A 19,239-nucleotide genomic window follows, 5' to 3' on the forward strand; every position below is an offset into this window, starting at 1 on the left:
GTGCATTCAGCCGGGGCAGATCTCCGCGGAGATCTCACCTCACCAGACAGATGTCACCTCCCTGCCACCCTGCTAAAGCAGCCGGCCCGTCCGCCACTCGCCGTCCCCTCACCACGCTTTATCGTCTTCGTGACACTGTCACCGCCTGAAACCGCCTTGCACGCTAGTGTGTGGTCTGGCTCCCCCAGTGAGGATGTGCGAGGATCGAGAGCCGGGGCGCCGTTTTATCTACCGCCTAGCGCCTAAAGTGGTGCCTGCCTGGCACGTAGTAGATGCTCAATAAATACAGTTAAATGAGAGGATGGATGAGTGGATGGATGAACAGCTGAGTGGATGGATGGATGGATGCCTTACTGGATGGATGTATGAGTGATTGGATGGAAGGAAGGATGGAGGGATGGAGGAATGAGTAGATGCATAGATAGATGGATAAGTGAATGAATGAATGGATGGATGCCTTAATGGATGGATGGATGAATGGATAAGTGATTGGACAGAAGGAAGGATGGAGGGATGGAAGAATGAGTAGATGCATAAATAGATGGATAAGTGAATGGATGGATGGATGGATGGATGAGTGGATGAGTGGAGGGATGAACAGATAAGTGGATGGATGGATGAGTGGATAGGTGGATGAACAGATGAGTGGATGGATGGATGAGTGGAAGGATGAACAGATAAGTGGACGGATGGATGAGTGGTAGGGTGGATGAACAGATGAGTGGATGGATGGATGAGTGGAAGGATGAACAGATGAGTGGATGGATGGATGGATGGATGGATGAGTGGAGGGATGAACAGATAAGTGGATGGATGGATGAGTGGAAGGATGAACAGATAAGTGGATGGATGGATGAGTGGATAGGTGGATGAACAGATGAGTGGATGGATGGATGGATGGATGGATGGATGGATGGAGGGATGAACAGATAAGTGGATGGATGGATGAGTGGATAGGTGGATGAACAGATGAGTGGATGGATGGATGAGTGGAAGGATGAACAGATAAGTGGACGGATGGATGAGTGGTAGGGTGGATGAACAGATGAGTGGATGGATGGATGAGTGGAAGGATGAACAGATGAGTGGATGGATGGATGGATGGATGGATGGATGGATGAGTGGAGGGATGAACAGATAAGTGGATGGATGGATGAGTGGAAGGATGAACAGATAAGTGGATGGATGGATGAGTGGTAGGGTGGATGAACAGATGAGTGGGTGGATGGATGAGTGGAAGGATGAACAGATGAGTGGATGGATGGATGGATGGATGGATAGATGGATGGATGGATGCCTTACTGGATGGATGGATGAGTGATTGGATGGAAGGAAGGATGCAGGAATGGAGGAATGAGTAGATGCATAGATAGATGGATAAGTGAATGAATGAATGGATGGATGGATGAGTGGAGGGATGAACAGATGAGTGGATAGATGTATAGATGGATGGATGCCTTACTGGGTGGATGGATGAGTGGATAGATTAGTGGATGGATGGATGGATGAATGATTGGATGCAAGGAAGGATGGAGGGATGGAGGAATGAGTAGATGCATAGATAGATGGATGAGTGGATAAATGGATGGATGGATTAGTTGATGGATGGATGAAAGATTGGATGGAAGGAAGGATGGAGGGATGAAAGAATGAGTAGACACATACACAGATAGATGGATAAGTAAATGAATGGATGGATGGACTGATGGGTGAGTGGATGGGCTGTTGGGTGGATAGATAGGCAAATAGACGGAAGCATAGATGAATGGGTGGGTAGATAAATGGCCAACGACTTCAAATCCTAGTGACTACCGGGGGCAGGGCGCTGGAAATGGAAATGGCACAGGTGCCCAGGTCTGTGGGTGGAGAACACGCTCACCAGGTCATTCCCACTGGCGATGGACAGGGACAGCGGAGAGTGGCCACTCCACAGCAGGTTGGAATTTGCTCCGTGGGAGAGGAGGAGCCGGACAATGTCCCTGGCGCACTGCGTGGGTGGAAAGGCAGAAAGAAGCACGGGGGGTTAGAGAGGCGCCCTACTCCCAAGGAGCACCTGACAGTGAGCATTAATGTAAGCACCAGAAAACCAACGCAACCCTCAGTTGCTGCTTGCTCTAGCCCAGCACCTTGCCTGGCACACGGAGAGTTCTAAAATTTGGATGAACGGACGTGTGGGTGGGTGGGTGTGTGGGTGCATCTTCAGACTGAGAGGGTGTTTTCCAAACGTGCATCATTTCCACAGAACATTGAGGTGTAAATTGACGTACGGCTTGTTGTCAATGAAGAGGGACAGTCCAGACCGGATGGCCCTCCTAGCAGGACCTGGCAGGCACTGGGCACCACTAGGAACACCCCCTCCGCCAGGGCTCCGGGGTCACACGGGAGCACCTGCCTGCGAAGAACCCAGCCTCTGGCCGGGCACCGAGGCTCTTACCTGCAGCCCCAGCACTTTGGGAGGCCGGGCTGGGAGGACTCCTTGAGCCCTGGAGTTCCAGGCTGCGGTGAGCTGGGATTGGGCCACAGCACTCCAGCCTGGGCAGCAGAGCAAGACCCCGAGACCCCATCTCTCTTTTATTTTTGTTTTGTTTTGTGTTTTTTTTAAAAAAAAAAAAAAAAGGCCCCCAGCCTCAGCTGATGAGGGCATTTTCCGCACCAGAAGGGAGGCCCACCTTCCCCCAGGTGGTCCCTGCACTTTCCTTTTCATTTTTGCTCAGAAGCCGCCAACACTCTCACTTCCCCTTAGGAAACACCCATCCTGCAACCTGGGCCTCCCCCGCTCTGCCTCCTCTTGCCCCAGAAGCCTGCGGGGAGTAGCCATCCAGCTCCCGTGGGGAGTAGCCGTCCAGCTCCCATGCCCCGCAGGGACTCTCTGGGGCCTGGCTGCCACTGCCCTGCTGAGACCCCCTGTGCTGGCCGGGCCTCCGTACCCCTCCCCTCCCCGACAGAAGCTGCTGAGAGCCTGGGGAGGCTCTCCCCCACCCAGGAATGCAGACAGGTGGTGGTGCTGCACAGCCTTCCTGCCCTCAGCGCCGGGGCTTCCCCCAGGTCTGTCCCTCACCTACGACAGCGTCGCATTTCGTGTCTCCTGACTCTGTTTCCCCTGAACTTCCCCAAACCTGCAGTCCGTGGAAAGGACGCAGTCAGCGGTGGGAACTCCGTGTTCACAGCCCGGCCAGTGCACGGGGCTGGGGCTGGGCTGGGCCTTCTCCCGGCTGAGCTGTCCCCATTCCTGGCTCTGGTCAGGGTAGCGCCCGCCCCCAGGAAGACCCCTAGGGACCTGCTCCCCCCCACCCCCGTCCCCTTGGAGCCTTTGCCAGGACGTTCTGAAGCAGGCAGCCCGTTTGCACCTGCCCCGTCCCCCCCCCACGCCACACGCCACTCTCACACGCGTGGCCCCGTGTGTCGGGACCATACAAGTCGTCGCCCTGGGAGGCGGCAAACTGACCTCACCGCAGGCCCAGGGTCACCAGCTCCACACTGTGGTGGGTAAACTGAGGTTCAGCCTGCTGTGCACCCCACAGCTGACGGGCCAGGCTGCGCCGGCCACCGCAGGGCAGAGCTGAGAGCCGGCTGCCCATGTCCCCACACCCGCCCAGCCCTGTGGCCCCCTCGGCTCTGGGCCTGAGGCAGAGGCCGGCGGCAGAGGCAGATGGGGTCAGAAGCGAGGACAGCTGCAGCCCGGCCGGAGGCTCCCCAAGACGTCTGACGGGGTCCCCCAGCGAGAAACGGGCTCCATGCCACGCCCCAGGCCCTGCACCTGTGTGCACGTGGCCTTCCGCACGGGTAGGCACACGCTCTGCTGTGCCGTGCTCTGTCTGATGTCACCCTACTGCGTTCCGTCCCGCCGTGGGAAGTGCCGTCCCCTGCGGGGGCGGGGGGGGGGGACCGAGGCCAGCTGCCCTGCAGGCGGGAGAGCCGCTGGCTGGACCCCAGCAGCCAGGCCCCTTGTGGGGGGCCTCATGCCAAGGGCTCCCAGCCTGGAGCCCGCACCTGAGACCGCGTGCATGTGTGCACTCCCCAGGCACGCACATGCTTCCACGCCCACGCCCACACACGTACTGACCTACTCGCACACGCTCACACTCACATGTGCTCAGGGGCATGCAGGCGTGTGCTGGCATGTCACACCTGGGCCTCACACGCGTGCACACTCAGGCACGCCTACAGTGAGCACAGCAAAGGCACACGTGCACAGGCCCACGGCTGGCTGGCCAGGCGCTGCTCTGACACGGCCGTCCCTGGGGCCGGAGGCTCCCGTCCTCCACCCCTCCTCCCTCCCTACGTGCTCCCTGGCTGTCCCCCGAGTCTCAGCACGAGACGCACCACCGTGTGGGCCGCGGCGTCACGGCCCCGCGCCCCGCGCTCACCTTGCTGTTGCCCTCCCGCTCGCAGGCCACGTGCAGGGCCGTCCTGCCCCCCTCCTGCGGGAGGCCCGTGGCGGGGCACGGGCTGTAGTAGGCACTGGGCGGGCCCGGCTCGCCGCTGAGCTTCATGCTGGAGAACGGCAGGTCCAACTGCGTGCAAACGGGGGGCTCAGTGCAGCCCTCCGAGTGCCCAGAGACCTGCCGCGCCGGCCGGGGCAGGCCACGAGCCCCAGGAAGCAGCCACAGGAGCCCCCCCACCGCCACCCGGGGCCGCGGGTCTGTGGCTCCACCCCGTGAAGCCACCCTGCGTGCTGGCGCGGGGCCTCAGCGCCCCTCACCCACAGTGGTCAGAGGCCCGCTGCGCCCTCCCCTGGTGGACCTCACACGCAGTGAGCTGCACAGGCCGCGTGCACACGCGTGTACGCGAGCCCCCAGTTGCTGCCGCGTGTCGGGGCTGCACAAGGCTCTGCAGGGCACACGGGGGAAGACAACGACAGAGCTCCTGCCCTCAAGGGGCTCGGCGCTCACGGGGGAAGGGATCCGGGGCTGCAGGGCCGTGGCCGGGGGTCTGCGGGAGCCCGGCAAGGCCAGCAAGGCCCTGGGCTGAGGGGTTTGGAGCCCACGCTGCAAGTGGAGCGGCCGCAGCTCAGTGTGAACTGGGGACACCAGCCCCGCCGGCCGCCCCGCCCGCCTCGAGTTGCACCCGCCCCTGTTCCCACGCATCGCCCACCCCCGGCAGGACGCCTGTGCCCACGCCCCACCCCTGCCCTCCAGAGGCTGCTGCGTGTGCCACCCGAGGACGCCCCGCCGGGTGGCCCGTCCTGCCCTGCTCCCTCCAGCCAGGCGCCCAGTGGACAGTCTCGGCCCACTCGCCGCAGCCTGCGAGCTCGGGGGCCGCCGTCTCTGGGTCCCCACGCTGTCTGGAGAACACAGCTCTCATCAACGAAAGGGGACGAGCCCCGCCTGGCGGCCCCTCCCCAGGACAGGAAACCACGTGCCGCCCAGGGCCAGCCCCTGCCCTTGGCACGGGTGGACGAGGGCCCCGGCAACCACTCGCCCCGGCCGGGCACTTCCGAGCTCAGAGCCCACTCGGGGCCCCGGCTCTGGAGAGCAGCAGGGGCAAGGCCGAGGGGACAAAGAGGGGCTGTGAGGGGCCCCCCGCTGCACAGAGGTGGCTGGGAGGACAGGGGGGACAGAGCAGGGCAAGGCGGGGACACCCCCCAAAGACGACCTCCTGGAAGGCACGAGATCGAGTCACCTGCAAAATGTCCCCTGGGGCCCCCACACTCTGTTCAACTGCCTGAACAAACAGGCTCTCAACTCACTTATTTCAATCACTTAGCTCTGCCTGTTGCCTGGGTGGGCTGCTCTGGCCCTGCCCCGGCCCGTTCCCGCCCCAGGTGGCCCGACAGGTCGGAGAGGACGCCCTGCCTGGCCGGCCCCGCCCGCCGCCGTACCTTGTCCGGCTCGTACGTCTGGTCCTGGTCGGCCGCCTGGGCGTCCACGTCGGTGATGGCGTGCAGCAGCAGCTCCGTGATCTTGACGCCCTCGTCGCCGGGAAGGGCGGCGGCGATGTGGAGAGGCGTCAGGGCCCCCAGCTGCGGAGGGAGCGCGGGGGTCGGGGGGCGGCAGGTGACCCAGTGCCGGGCAGGCGAGGCCCCCGAGCCCAGTTCCCGCGGCGGCGGCCGCGCCTACCTTGGGGGGCAGCCGGATGTCGGTCCTGGCGCCGTGCTGCAGCAGCAGCTTCACGCCGTCCACGTCCGCCGCCCTGACGGCCAGGAACAGGGCCTGCATGGGCACGCGGCACAGGTTGGGGTCCGCGCCGCGCCGCAGCAGCAGCTGGATGGTGCGCCACCGGTTCCGCCGCCTGCAGGGGCAGCCACGGCGTCAGCGTCGCCGTGACGGCCGCGGGGAGGCACAGGTGGCCTCACGCCAGCCGCCCGGACGGGACCCCGAGGACAGGGCAGGGCAGGCGCTGGGGGGATGTGTGGGAGGACGCGGTGTGGTGTGCACGCTACGGAATACACACACGCACATGCTCCGACATACACATGCAACACATGCTAGGACACACTCCAACATACACATCACACGCTCCGACATACACACGCTACAACACATGCTCCAACATGCACACGCTCTGACATACACACTCCAACACCCACACATGCACACACACACGCACACTGACATACACACCACACACACTCCAACATACACACACATCACACCACACACCACACACACACCAACCACACATACACACACACATCACACACACCACATCCATTACACATACCACACACACTCAAACACACACACCACTCACCACACACATACACCCCACATACACACAGCGCACACCTCACACACACACACCATGCACACACACCTCTGAAGAGGAGCACGGGCCACAGATGGTGGGATGGGGCCTCGGGGGGAGATGTCCAGGTGTGCGGGACAGGTGTGTGGGGCAGGTGTGCAGGGCAGGTGTGCGGGACAGGTGTGCGGGGCAGGTGTGCGGGGCAGGTGTGCGGGGCAGGTGTGCAGGGCCAGGCACCCACAGGCAGAATGAGTGGGAGGGAGGCGGCGGCCACCCACGGGACCAGGACCAGGGGCAGGTCTGGGCTGGCCTTGCACGCAGGCAGGCGGGGAGGGTCTGGAGGCCCGCCCACCCCACGGCCAGGCCCGCACAGAGCGGCGGGGCAGGCAGGCGGCCGGTGAGCAGGGGAGCCCAGCGCAGCGGCCCCCAAACCCCCGTTCCCCGGCCCCTTTCCGCTCTGAGCACACAGAGAGCTTTTGTGCGCGTGGTTCTACATCGGCGCCCGCTGCACTCCGAACTTTCCAAATTGGGAAATCTGTAAATGCTCACCAATTTATTTAAAAACTAACGACGACACGCCTGTTGCACGTTAGCGTGTGTAATGTTTGAATGCAAAGCTGCCGTATTTTACAAAACAAAAACAGCTAGTGGAAAGAGAGGCGGCGTCGCACACGTTTGCGAGTCTTCCGTGTCCGGCTTGATGGGAGGTGGCGGTTGGTCCCCTGCTCCGGGGCTCGTGTGTTGTGATCCGTTGCTTTGGTTACGGAGACGAGGACAGTGCCGCCTCCCACAGACACGCGGCGGGAAAAGGAGCATCGTTCCAGTGGGCTTTCCGGACAGTCGTGGACGGTCTTGCTTGGTGCAGGCGGGAACTGGCCAGTGGGGCGCAGCCGGCTGCAGCGTGGAACCGGGAGCGCCAGCAGGCGTCTTCACACCGAGACCCACCATCTCCCTCTCCCGGGGGTCTCCGCCCCGGCACTGTTCTCCACGTTCAGAACTGGTCACGCGGGAAAAGCGTGGGAGAAACCGGCTCACGGACACACGCGGATCTCCCCGGCGTCGGCACACGCCGTCAGACAGCGCCAGAAAAACCCCGACGATGTCGTCCCAGCTGCAAGGCCCTAAGCGCCCAGGACCAGGTGAAGGGAAGCAGGGGTCTTGGCGGGCGCCGTGTGCAGGGTGCTGGTTTTCACTCCAAGATGCAAACGCTCGAGCGGCAGATGTTGCCGGACGTGCTCGGCACAGGGACCGGCTACGCCCGGGAGCTGGGCAGCCACGGCGCGCCTGCCGGTCTTTCGTCTGAGCAAAAGCGAGTCCCGGGAGGAACAGGCGGCCAGCGGACGGCGCTGCCGCCCAGCCCCGTGCAGGGCTTCCGTGGGGGAACCCCGCGCCCCGGCGTGCAGCCACGGGCTGCTGCCCCCTTCCCGGCTCTATCACCACACGCAACATCAGTGTCGGGACCGAACAAAACCAGCCGCTTCTACTGCTTCGCCAGGAGCACGCGGGCGGCACCGGCACCCGCCCGGGAGGAAGGCACCGCGTGCCGGCTGGGGTGCTCGGCCTGGTGCCGGCCGCACCTCTGGGCCCGTCTCTGCACCATGGGCGACGCCCGCACGGCCAAGAGGCTGCGGCGTCTCCGCCGTCATGAGAGCTGTGTCGCCTGGCAGGTGCAGTGAGGGGTCTTGGCCTCGGCTGCACGAGCCGCTTGTCCACACCCGCTGGTCTGGGCGGCGCGGATGGGGTGTGGGGGGCACGGTGGGCATCACACGTACCGTGGCCGGGACTCCCCCGCGCTGGCCACCACGCAAGGCTCCCATGCAGACACTGCCCACCAGCGCCAGGGGCCGCGCCAGGGCCAGGGCGGCGCTGAGTGGACCCACACCCGGCATCCCCCTGCAGGCTCAGTCAGACTGGGGGACAGAGTGGGGTCAGAGTGGGGGGTCAGGGTGGGGTCAGGGTGGGGTCAGAGTGGGGGGTCAGGGTGGGGTCAGAGTGGGGTCAGAGTGGGGGTCAGAGTGGGGGTCAGGGTGGGGGTAAGAGGTGGGGGGGTCAGAGTGGGGGTCAGGGTGGGGGTCAGAGTGGGGGTCAGAGTGGGGGTCAGGGTGGGGGGTCAGAGTGAGGGTCAGAGTGGGGGGTCAGGGTGGGGGTCAGAGGTGGGGGTCAGGGTGGGGTCAGAGTGGGGTCAGAGTGGGGGGTCAGGGTGGGGTCAGAGTGGGGTCAGAGTGGGGGTCAGAGTGGGGGTCAGGGTGGGGGTAAGAGGTGGGGGGGTCAGAGTGGGGGTCAGGGTGGGGGTCAGAGTGGGGGTCAGAGTGGGGGTCAGGGTGGGGGGTCAGAGTGAGGGTCAGAGTGGGGGGTCAGGGTGGGGGTCAGAGGTGGGTCAGAGTGGGGGGTCAGAGTGGGGGTCAGGGTGGGGGTCAGAGTGGGGGTCAGAGGTGGGGTAAGAGTGGGGGGTCAGAGTGGGGGTCAGAGTGGGGGGTCAGGGTGGGGGTCAGGGTGGGGGTAAGAGTGGGGGGTCAGAGTGGGGGTCAGGGTGGAGGTCAGGGTAGGGGTAAGAGTGGGGGGATCAGAGTGGGGGTCAGGGTGGGGGTCAGAGGTGGGGGGTCAGAGTGAGGGTCAGAGTGGGGGTCAGAGTGGGGGTCAGAGGTGGGGTCAGACTGGTGGGTCAGAGTGGGGTTCAGAGTGTTGGTCAGGGTGGGGCATCAGAGTGGGGTCAGGGTGGGGCATCAGAGTGGGGGGTCAGAGTGAGGGTCAGAGTGGGGGGTCAGGGTGGGGGTCAGGGTGGGAGGTCAGGGTGGGGGGTCAGAGTAGGGGTCAGGGTGGGGTTCAGAGTGGGGGGTCAGAGTGGGGGGTCAGAGTGGGGGGTCAGAGGTGGGGTCAGAGTGGGGGGTCAGAGATGGGAGGTCAGAGAGGGGGGTCAGAGGTGGGGTCAGAGTGGAGGGTCAGAGGTGGGGTCAGAGTGGGGGGTCAGAGGTGGGGTCAGAGTGGGGGGTCAGAGATGGGAGGTCAGAGTGGGGGGTCAGAGGTGGGGTCAGAGTGGGGGGTCAGAGGTGGGGTCAGAGTGGGGGGTCAGAGGTGGGAAGTCAGAGTGTGGGGTCAGAGGTGGGGTCAGAGTGGGGGGTCAGAGGTGGGAGGTCAGAGTGGGGTGTCACAGTGGGGGTCACAGTGGGGCTGTGGACCCAGCCGACACACCGACATCCAGACCCACCTTTAGAAGCGTCACCTCACGGCAGCGGGGAAGTGGCATGGGTCCCCGAGCACACGACCCCCCCCAACATGACCCTCCGCCCTGCCAGCCCGCGGCGGCGGCGACTCACTCGACCAGCGACAGCGCCATCTTCCGCATGGTCCCCTTGCTGGAGCTGTCGGGGCCCAGGGTGGCGCCGGGCAGCAGGCTGTGGGCCTGCGCGCTCCTCTCCAGCAGGCCCTGCGACAGCTGGATGGACAGGTCGAACACGCAGACGTTCGACTCGAAGCGTGTCTCGTTGCTGCACAGCGTGTACCCGTCCGCGTTCCCCGACCCGTCCTCGGCCTCCCTGTCCGTGTCGCCGGTGCTGTCCCGCACCGACGGCGAGTCCCAGGTCAGGGAGCTTCTCTTGAGGTCGACCGACTCCCGGGAGTGCCCCCGCGCCAGCAGGGAGAGGCTGCCCTCCTGGCTGCCCGAGGCCCGCCGCGGCTCGCCGTGGCCGTCCTCGCAGGGGAAACACTCCGAGTCCGTCTCCTCCACGGAGAACGGAAGGCTGGGAAAGATCCGGGGTTTCGAGGGGTCCTTCGGAAAGTGCCAAAAAAGCGTCATCAGAAGAAAGAAGAGGCTGCAGTGACAGCCCCATTCAACGACCTTCCTCAGCAGGGGCGGCCTGGCCGGAGTGTCCTCACAGCACGAGGCCGAGGGGACACAGCCGCGGCGGCCCTGCCACACACCCTCCCAGGCAAACCCAGACACCGGCGGAGTCGCCGCACAGAAACCCACACCAGGCCGGCCATGCCGGAGACTGCGTGGCCCTGCACGTGGCTGCTGAGCCCACGAACGTGGCCTGTCCAAAACCAAGGTGCCGGGTGCGAGTAGAGGAGGGACCCCGGAAAGGCCCCGCTGGAATGATCCGATTTGGGGAGGCACCGGGCTAAATAAAACACAGCCAGGCCCCGTCCTTCCTGCGCCCTCCCTGCTGGCCTTGTCCCGTGCCTCGCCCTGCGTGAGCCTGGTCCAACAGGAGGGCCATGGCTGGCGCACGCCTGGGCAGAGAGACCAACAGTGGGCGGCGGGTGGTGCGGTGGCCGTCCGGGGCTGACCTGGGCCTGGCGCTCGGTCCTCTCGGCGATGTTGGGCTTGAAAGCCTGGGGTGGGTAGTAGAGGAGTAAGCAGATGCTCAGGGTCGTGAGGCCCTCGTCCGTGCACTTGTTCACGTCCGCCCCGAAGTCCAGCAGAAGGTTGACGACGTCACAGTGACAGTGAATCTGGAGGGAGGCAAAGCCGGACTCGCCAGGAGGCGCCAGGGGGCGGGAAGGGTCGCCTGGCGTCCTGCTGCCCCTCATGAGGGCAGGGCGAGACAGGGCGGGGCATGACAGGGCGGGGCACGACAGGGCTGGCCCCGGAGCTCACACCGGAGTGTGGCCAGGGGATCAGCATGGGACCAAGGAACGGAGAGCTAACGTGCCCCTATCCCCCCGCTCCTGTTTGGCCTCACACGTCACACCTAAGGGAGGGGGTTTCCAACAGGCCAGCCCCCCCCTCGGACCCCAGCTCCCCCACCCCACAGCACCCTCACAGGTGAGCACTGCTGCCGGCACCTTCGGGGCTGGGTGGGGCTGGGCGGGGCCGGGCGGGGCTTACCGCGGCAGCGGCGAGCGCAGTGTAGCCCTTGGAGTCGGCCACGTCGGCACTGGCAAAGTTGTCCCTCAGGACACCCTGAATCCAGTCGTGGTCCCCTTCCTCGGCCTTCAGGATCATCTCCTGGGAAAACCGCTCCTTGGGCCCACTACAGGCAAAGCCCTCGCGGTCCCCTTCCAGGATGGCGCCCATGTTCCAGCTGCTGTGAGCCTTCTTGTTCCTGACAAGACAACGGGCCCCGTGGTGCCAGGCAGCTCTGCACACCCCACACCCGCGGGGGGAGGGCCAGGGCGGCCACCTCCCTCCCACTCCGCCTCTGCTCATCCCTCAGACCACACCCTGCCCGGGGCCTCCTTGCTCCTGCACCGTGCATGCCTCAGCACGCGGAGCCCCGGTCACGGTCGGCCCGCATGTAGCAGCCCTGGGGACGGGCTGCCCAGGGGCAAAGGCGCCCCAGCTCACTCAGCAGGAACGTGCCGGCCTCCAGTGGACCCCGTGCATCTCTCATGCACCACTTGATGGTGCATGAAACACTTCATGTTTCCTAGGAAACGACCTCTCACAGCAGAGACCCTGGGTGGGAAGGAGGCCAGCATACGCGTGGGTCTGCCTCTCAGCACCAAGCCCCCACGCCCTACCCTCTGCTCGCTCACTTTTCTGTTTGAGTAGAGAACACGTGGTCTCATGCTTGTTCCCAGTGCAACACAAAGCCTCCTCTGTGTACATAAAGCCCCTTCATGATCAAGAACCTGTGGATTTACAGTGACTTCTGTACCAAACAGTCATCAGTGATTAGAGGCTCAGTGAATGTTTGCACGATGGATGGATGGATGGGTGATTGCATGGATGGATCGATGGATGGATGGATGGCTGCATGGATGCCTAGATGGATGGATGGATGGATGGATGGATGGATGGATGGATGGATGCATGCATGCATGCATGCATGGATAAATGATTGCATGGATGGGTGGGTGGGTGGATAGATGGATGAGTGATTGCACGGATGGGTGACTGCATGGATGGGTAGGTGAATGGATGGATGGATGGATGGATGGATGGATGGATGGATGCATAAATGATTGCATGGATGGGTGGGTGGGTGGGTGGATGGATGGATGGATGGATGGATGGATGGATGGATGGATGAGTGATTGCATGGATGGGTGGATAGATGGATGGGTGACTACATGGATGGGTAGGTGAATGGATGGATGATTGCATGGATGAATAAGTGGATGGATGGATGGATGGATGGATGGATGGATGGATGGGTGACTGCATGGATGGGTAGGTGAATGGATGGATGGATGAGTGATTGCATGTATGGGTGGATGGATGGATGACTGCATGGATGGATGAATGGATGGATAGGTAGACGGATGGATGGATGACTGCATGGATGGGTAGGTGGATGGATGGATGGATGGATGACTGCATGGATGGATGAATGGATGGATGGATGACTGCATGGATGGGTAGGTGAATGGATGGATTGATGGATGATTGCATGGATGGGTAGGTGGATGGATGGATGGATGGATGGATGGATGGATGGATGGATGATTGCATGGATAGGTAGACAGATGGATGGATGACTGCATGGATGGGTAGGTGAATGGATGGATGGATGGGTGACTGCATGGATGAATAAGTGGGCTAATGGATGGATGGATGGATGGATGGATGGATGGATGGATGGATGGATGGATGACTGCATGAATGGGTAGGTGAATGGATGGATGGATGGGTGATTGCATGGATGGGTGGATGGATGGATGGGTGACTGCATGGATGGTTAGGTGAATGGATGGATGGATGGGTGATTGCATGGATGGGTGGATGGATGGATGGGTGACTGCATGGATGGGTAGGTGAATGGATGGATGGATGGGTGATTGCATGGATGGGTGGATGGATAGATGGGTGACTGCATGGATGAGTAGGTGAATGAATGGATGATTGCATGGATGAATAGGTGGGTGGATGGATGGATGGGTGGATGGATGGATGGATGACTGCATGAATGGGGAGGTGAATGGATGGATGGATGGGTGATTGCATGTATGGATGACTGCATGGATGGATGGATGGGTGATTGCATGTATGAATGACTGCATGGATGGATGGATGGATGGATGGATGGATGGATGGATGGATGGATGGATGATTGCATGGATGGGTGATTGCATGGATGGGTAGACAAATGGATGGATGATTGCATGGATGGGTAGGTGAATGGATGGATGGATGGATGATTACATGGATGGGTAGGTGAATGGATGGAGGAATGAATGAGTGATTGCATGGATGGGTGGATAGATGGATGGATGACTACATGGATGGATAGATGGACGGATGATTGCATGGATGGGTGGATGGATGGATGGATGGATGATTGCATGGATGGGAGGATGGATGGGTGACTGCGTGGATGCCTGGATGGATAGATGGATGGATGGATAGAAGACTGCATGGATGCCTGGATGGATGGATGGATGGATGGATGGATGGATGGATGGATGGATGGATAATCGCATGGATGGGTGGGTGGATGGATGGATAGAAGGATGGATGACTGCATGGATGGGTGGGTGAATGGATGGATGGATGGATGATTGCATGGATGGGTGGATGGATGGATGATTGCATGGATGGGTGGGTGGATGGATGGATGGTGGATGGGGGATTACATGGATGGGTGTGTGGGTGGGTGGGTGGGTAGATGGATGGGTGGATGGATCGGTGGATGGATCGATGGGTGGATGGATGGGTCGGTGGGTGGGTCAATGGACGGTTGCATGGATGGAAAAGTAGCCACTTGTACCCACAAAATCTACATTCTAAACAGTTTATTGATATCTAAAGACAAAGTTTAAGAAAGAGGCTAAAATGTTCTTGAATATTTTAACTTAAAGAATTCAAGCAGTTTTCTTTATGTGGCCACTGTCTCCTTGGGCTCCAGGTGGGATGGCAGGGTTCTTTGGAGAGCAGCAGAGCAGGCCCATCTTTCCATACTATCCCTGGAGCAGCCACAGGCCTGGCAGGCCCCCACCCTCCCCTGACCTGTGTTCCCAGCCTTGGCGCTGGGCAGAGCCTGGGCTCACAGGCAGCAGTGACGACAAACCCTTCCCTCCGAGTCGAGCGTGAGCAGGGACTGGACCCACAGGACTCTGGTCACAGACACCATTCTGGGGGCCAGGGGGCCCCAGCTACAGCCACAACCTGCACAGGAGGCCCGTGCGCGGGGCCCAGAGCCAGGCCTTGCCCTCAGCCCCCACTACTCGGGCCCTCGTCTCCTGCCACGCCCCGTCCAGGGCTGCACACCAGCCTCGGTCTCCCCTGGCCGCAGGCTCAGCCAGCAGCCTCCTCACCACCGCTTCCCCCGAGAGTGGGCAGGTGGGAGGGAGGGAGGCACCCCGGGAGGGAGGGCAGCGGCCCGCTGCCCTGCGCAGACAGACACAGCGCACAGCCCCGCCCGGCTGCCCGCTGCCCTCCCTCCCGGGGTGCCCTCCCCGCTTGCCGCCAAACAGGGCGTCCCGCCCTCTCCACTGCGGGGCTGTGCCGCTCGCTCGTTCAGCGAAGAGGCGCAATGACCTGACCCTGGGACGCGCCCGAGAGCTGCTCAGGCCCTCCGCGGGGCGCGCGGCGGCGCTGGAGGAACCCTCCCTGCGTGCGTGCGCAGGGACGCGCGGTGCGGGGGGAGGGGCGGCCCGGTCACCTGAACTTGTACGCGTGCTCCTGGATCCTGACCAGCAGTGGGGTCTCGTTGGCTACGAACCAGGGCTCCCCGTCCTCCACGAAGGGCGGGATGTCGTTGGCGAAGATGCGGGCGTCCAGCTCTTTGCGGAAGGACCGCGTCATGGGCAGGTGGCCGCTGTCGGTCGAGTACACGAACATCTCCGGGGGCAGCGTCAGGTCGTCGTTCAGGAGAAACCGCTTGAACTCGTAGAAAAAGGGGTCCTGCCCCTCGTGCAGGCCCCACCCCATCGCCTCCCCGTCCGAGAGGCGGATCCGGGCGGGGACGCGCGTGCAGAAGCCCGAGAGCTCGGGGCGGCTGTCCACGGTGAAGCCGCCGGACACCGCGGTGCACAGCTTGATGAGGTGCTGCCGGAACCACAGCCCCACGTCCTGGCTGCCGTCGGGGTGGGTCTCGATGCCGGGACCAAACCGCTCGTCCGCCTTGTACAGCCCCTGCGGAAGCACGTGCAGCGGGACGGGGAGGAGACAGTTCGGCAGGGCTTCCTCTCTGTGGCCAGGTGGGGTTTTTTTTGTGGGTTTTTTTTTTGAGACAGAGTCTCACTCTGTTCCCTGGGCTAGAGTGCCATAGCGTCAGCCTAGCTCACAGCAACCTCCAACTCCTGGGCTCAAGCGATCCTCCTGCCTCAGCCTCCCGAGTAGCTGGGACTGCAGGCACGCACCACCATGCCCGGCTGATTTTTTCTATATGTTTTTAGTTCTCCAGCTACTTTCTTTCTGTTTTTAGTAGAGACGGGGTCTCGCTCTTGCTCAGGCTGGCCTTGAACTCCTGATCTCGAGCGATCCGCCCGCCTGGGCCTCCCAGAGTGCTAGGATGACAGCCGTGAGCCACCGCGCCCGGCCATGACCAGGTTTTTTAAACCAAAGGAAAACACCTTGCTAAGAAACGTATTCCCTCGTTCCATTAACGTTTGCTGAGCTCAGCGTGCGCCAGGCACGGGCAGACCAGACACACACACCCCTTCCCCTCCGCCTCGCCCTCCCTCTACCCTCCATCTCCGGACAGGCCGGTGACGTGTAAACCCTGGATGTGTCGTGGAGAAGGGTGCTACAGGAGAGGTGGGGGCGGGGCCGCCAGGGGCCTCCCAGAAGAGGGGGCCGTGGCTCAGGGCCTGGGGTGCAGGCGCATTCAACAGGCCAGGGCAGCAGTGTGCAGGGGAGGTGCCAGGCAGCAGGCCAGACAGAGCCCAGCAGGTGCCACCAAGGTCTGGGGGGCAAGAAGCAGCAGCACAGGAGAGGAGGAAGAGGGGGAGGAAGAGGAGGAAGAGCTAATCCTTGCTCCCCAGGAACCCTTTCCTTCAGGCTGGGCAGTCTCTTCCTCAGAGAGGTGTGCCCAGGAGGGCCTTCAACTGTAGTGTCAGGCAGGCAGCAGAGGACACGCCCCTTCCTGGGGCAGGTGCGTCCTCCTGAGACGGTGGGGAAGGGTGCCTGGAGGTCACCAGGCGGTCAGAGGAAACCGCACAGGCAGGGTGTGGGCCCTGAAGCAGGGAGCAGCAGGGAGCAGCAGGGACGCAGGGCTACCTGGGCCTGGGCCCCATCTGCAAGAGGGAAGGCTCCCAGCTCAGGGTCTCCCTTCACTCCCACCCGCCTGAGCACCTCTGGTTGCAAGGCCAGGGCTGGACACCAGGCATGAGGCTTCCTGGTGCTTGGCCTCGGCCCACAAGGACCTGGACGCAGAGGCAGAGGAGGGAAAGAAGAAGTAAACCGTGCCAGGACGGCGCCACTCTGCAAAGAGCCGGGTCCAGGGTGGCTCATGCCTGTAATCCCAGCACTCTGGGAGGCCAAGGCGGGAGGATCGCTCAAGGTCAGGAGTTTGAAACCAGCCTGAGCAAGAGCAAGACCCCGTCTTTACTAAAAATAGAAAGAAATTAGCCAGACAACTAAAAATATATAGAAAAACTTAGCCAGGCATGGTGGCACATGCCTGTAGTCCCAGCTATTCGGGAGGCTGAGGCAGGAGGATCGCTTGAGCCCAGGAGTTGCTGTGAGCAAGGCTGACGCCTGGGCACTCCAGCCCAGGCAACAGAGTGAGACTCTGTCTCAAAAAAAAAAAAAAAGCCGAGGGGTGGGGTGGGGTGGGGGGGAGCAGTGTGGAAAGAAGGGAGTGGGGAGGTGAGCACAGGCAGGCCAGGCATTTCTCGGGGGCCTGGGGGTGCAGCAGGGGGGAGGCGCACAGTCACCAAGGCAGTGTAAGCAGCCGAGCAGATGGGCTGGGAAGAAAATCTCGGGGCCTGGCAAGCAAGGTGGCCTGGGCAGGGCAGGCAGCTGCTGCAGACACAGCTGGCCATCGAGTCCCCAGAGGGTGCCACCTGGCTACTGGACCCCACTGAAGAGAAAGGATCTGAACATCTACAGAGGTGTAGGCACATATTTGCTCACCACGACCGCATTTATAACAGCAAATAAGAATAACGATGCAAGGCTGGTGGCGCCCACTCCCCTGAAATCTGCAAATACCGCCAGCCCCTCCTCCTGGAGTCTGCAGATACCGGCAGCCTCTCCTCCCATGTCTCAATAACAGACAAAGGCCACAGTGGAAAACCCTCAGCTCTTCCCTCTGAAAGTCCCCAGCCTGCCTCAGACGGCATCAAAGCCCTCACCCCTTTCAAACGGGCTCGACTTCCCTGGCCCCCTCTCTCAGGACCCGTGAACCTCGCCCGGGAGCGCTCAATAAAGCCACCTTTTGGCCCTACTCTGTCTTTTCCTCTCGCCACCGAAAACTTTACAAAGGATATCCCAAAGGTTGAATGAAAGGGTGTGTCCACTGGAGGAACACTGCACGGACTGAAAATCCTGTTTCTGATTTGCGTTTACTTTTTGAACAAACGGTCCCACTTCTCAGAAGGCATCCCGCGGGTCTCCAGCAGGGACACGGAAGGACACGTGTGCGAGACTGGCCACCACAGCACCGTTCGCACGCAAGGACTGGGGGAGGGTCCCCACCGCCGGTCCTTCCCAACCTCAGAGAAGGACAGGTCTGTCTCCAGGATGACGTGGGAGCTGCGTGTGGAGGGAAGCTGCACGTGGAAAGGAACACGGGTGCACGGGGAAAGGAACATGCGTGCACAGGAAAGGAACATGTGTGCACGGGGAAAGGAACATGTGTGCACAGGGAAAGGAACATGTGTGCACGGGGAAAGGAACATGTGTGCACAGGGAAAGGAACATGTGTGCACGGGGAAAGGAACATGCGTGCACAGGGAAAGGAACATGTGTGCACGGGGAAGGAACATGCATGCACAGGGAAAGGAACACACGTGCACGTGGAAAGGAACACGTGTATGGGGAAAGGAACACAGGTGCACATGGAAAGGAACACATGCGTATGGGGAAAGGGACACGCGTGCATGGGGAAAGGAACACGCGTGCATGGTTGTCCACATCTTGTAAGCACAAAGACAAGCCCCAAATGTAAGATGATCGCCTAGGCAAGGGAGGGACCAGGACCAAGGAGAAAAGGTCAGAGCTGAACCCTCCTCGCAGACCTTGTTTCCTAGATCTGACTCCGCAACAAGTTCAGTTACTCTCGTGGCTACAAAACAGAATGAAACAAAGATTTTAAAAACAGGATCCCAAGAAAGCAAGCAAAGTGAAGCAGGTGAATGTCGCTCCATCTGCAGGCGGAGGGTCAATCAGAGAGGACCCGTGGCCCAAGGCCCCCGGCGTGGTGACCTGAGTCCATGCCCCTGTGGAACAAGCCTTGGGGACCTGTCCTCAGTGTCCTCATAGCAGAGATGCCCCACGTTGTTTTTGTGAACAATTGAACAGTTTTATGAGATGAAGAAATTCTGTTAATGATTAGAAACCAACGTGGTCGGCTTCCGAGGAAAGGAACGCAAATACGGGAATACCAGGGCTGGTAAGTAAGAACCCTGTACCCCTCAATCAGAATTGGAAATATCAGCATGAAATGAAGGTGTATTTTCTCATCTTTAAAAGGCATTTTTTTGGCCGGGCGCCATGGCTCA

General features: G+C 61.5%; 2 protein-coding genes across 2 annotated transcripts in view; both read right to left on the bottom strand.

The window, feature by feature from the left end:
- The window catches only part of ANKMY1 (ankyrin repeat and MYND domain containing 1), a 59,496-nt gene that overhangs the window by 26,972 nt on the left and 13,285 nt on the right, over positions 1–19,239 (bottom strand). The window contains exons 8-12 of the mRNA XM_076005402.1: positions 10,975–11,139; positions 10,002–10,453; positions 6,060–6,231; positions 5,822–5,962; positions 4,368–4,514 (exon numbers count right to left, since the gene is read on the bottom strand). Coding sequence (XP_075861517.1) covers positions 4,368–4,514; positions 5,822–5,962; positions 6,060–6,231; positions 10,002–10,453; positions 10,975–11,139 — 1,077 coding nt within the window. The remainder of the gene's footprint in view (positions 1–4,367; positions 4,515–5,821; positions 5,963–6,059; positions 6,232–10,001; positions 10,454–10,974; positions 11,140–19,239) is intronic.
- Positions 11,447–18,330, bottom strand: LOC142872285 (ankyrin repeat and MYND domain-containing protein 1-like). Its single transcript, XM_076005356.1, has 5 exons — positions 18,086–18,330; positions 16,868–16,938; positions 15,234–15,810; positions 14,738–14,959; positions 11,447–11,732 (listed from the first exon to the last, which is right to left on the bottom strand). Exons 1-5 carry the CDS (start codon positions 18,328–18,330, stop codon positions 11,447–11,449), a joined length of 1,401 nt encoding a protein of 466 aa, XP_075861471.1.

This window comes from Microcebus murinus, chromosome 8 (assembly GCF_040939455.1).
Source record: "Microcebus murinus isolate Inina chromosome 8, M.murinus_Inina_mat1.0, whole genome shotgun sequence".
Taxonomy (NCBI): domain Eukaryota; kingdom Metazoa; phylum Chordata; class Mammalia; order Primates; family Cheirogaleidae; genus Microcebus; species Microcebus murinus.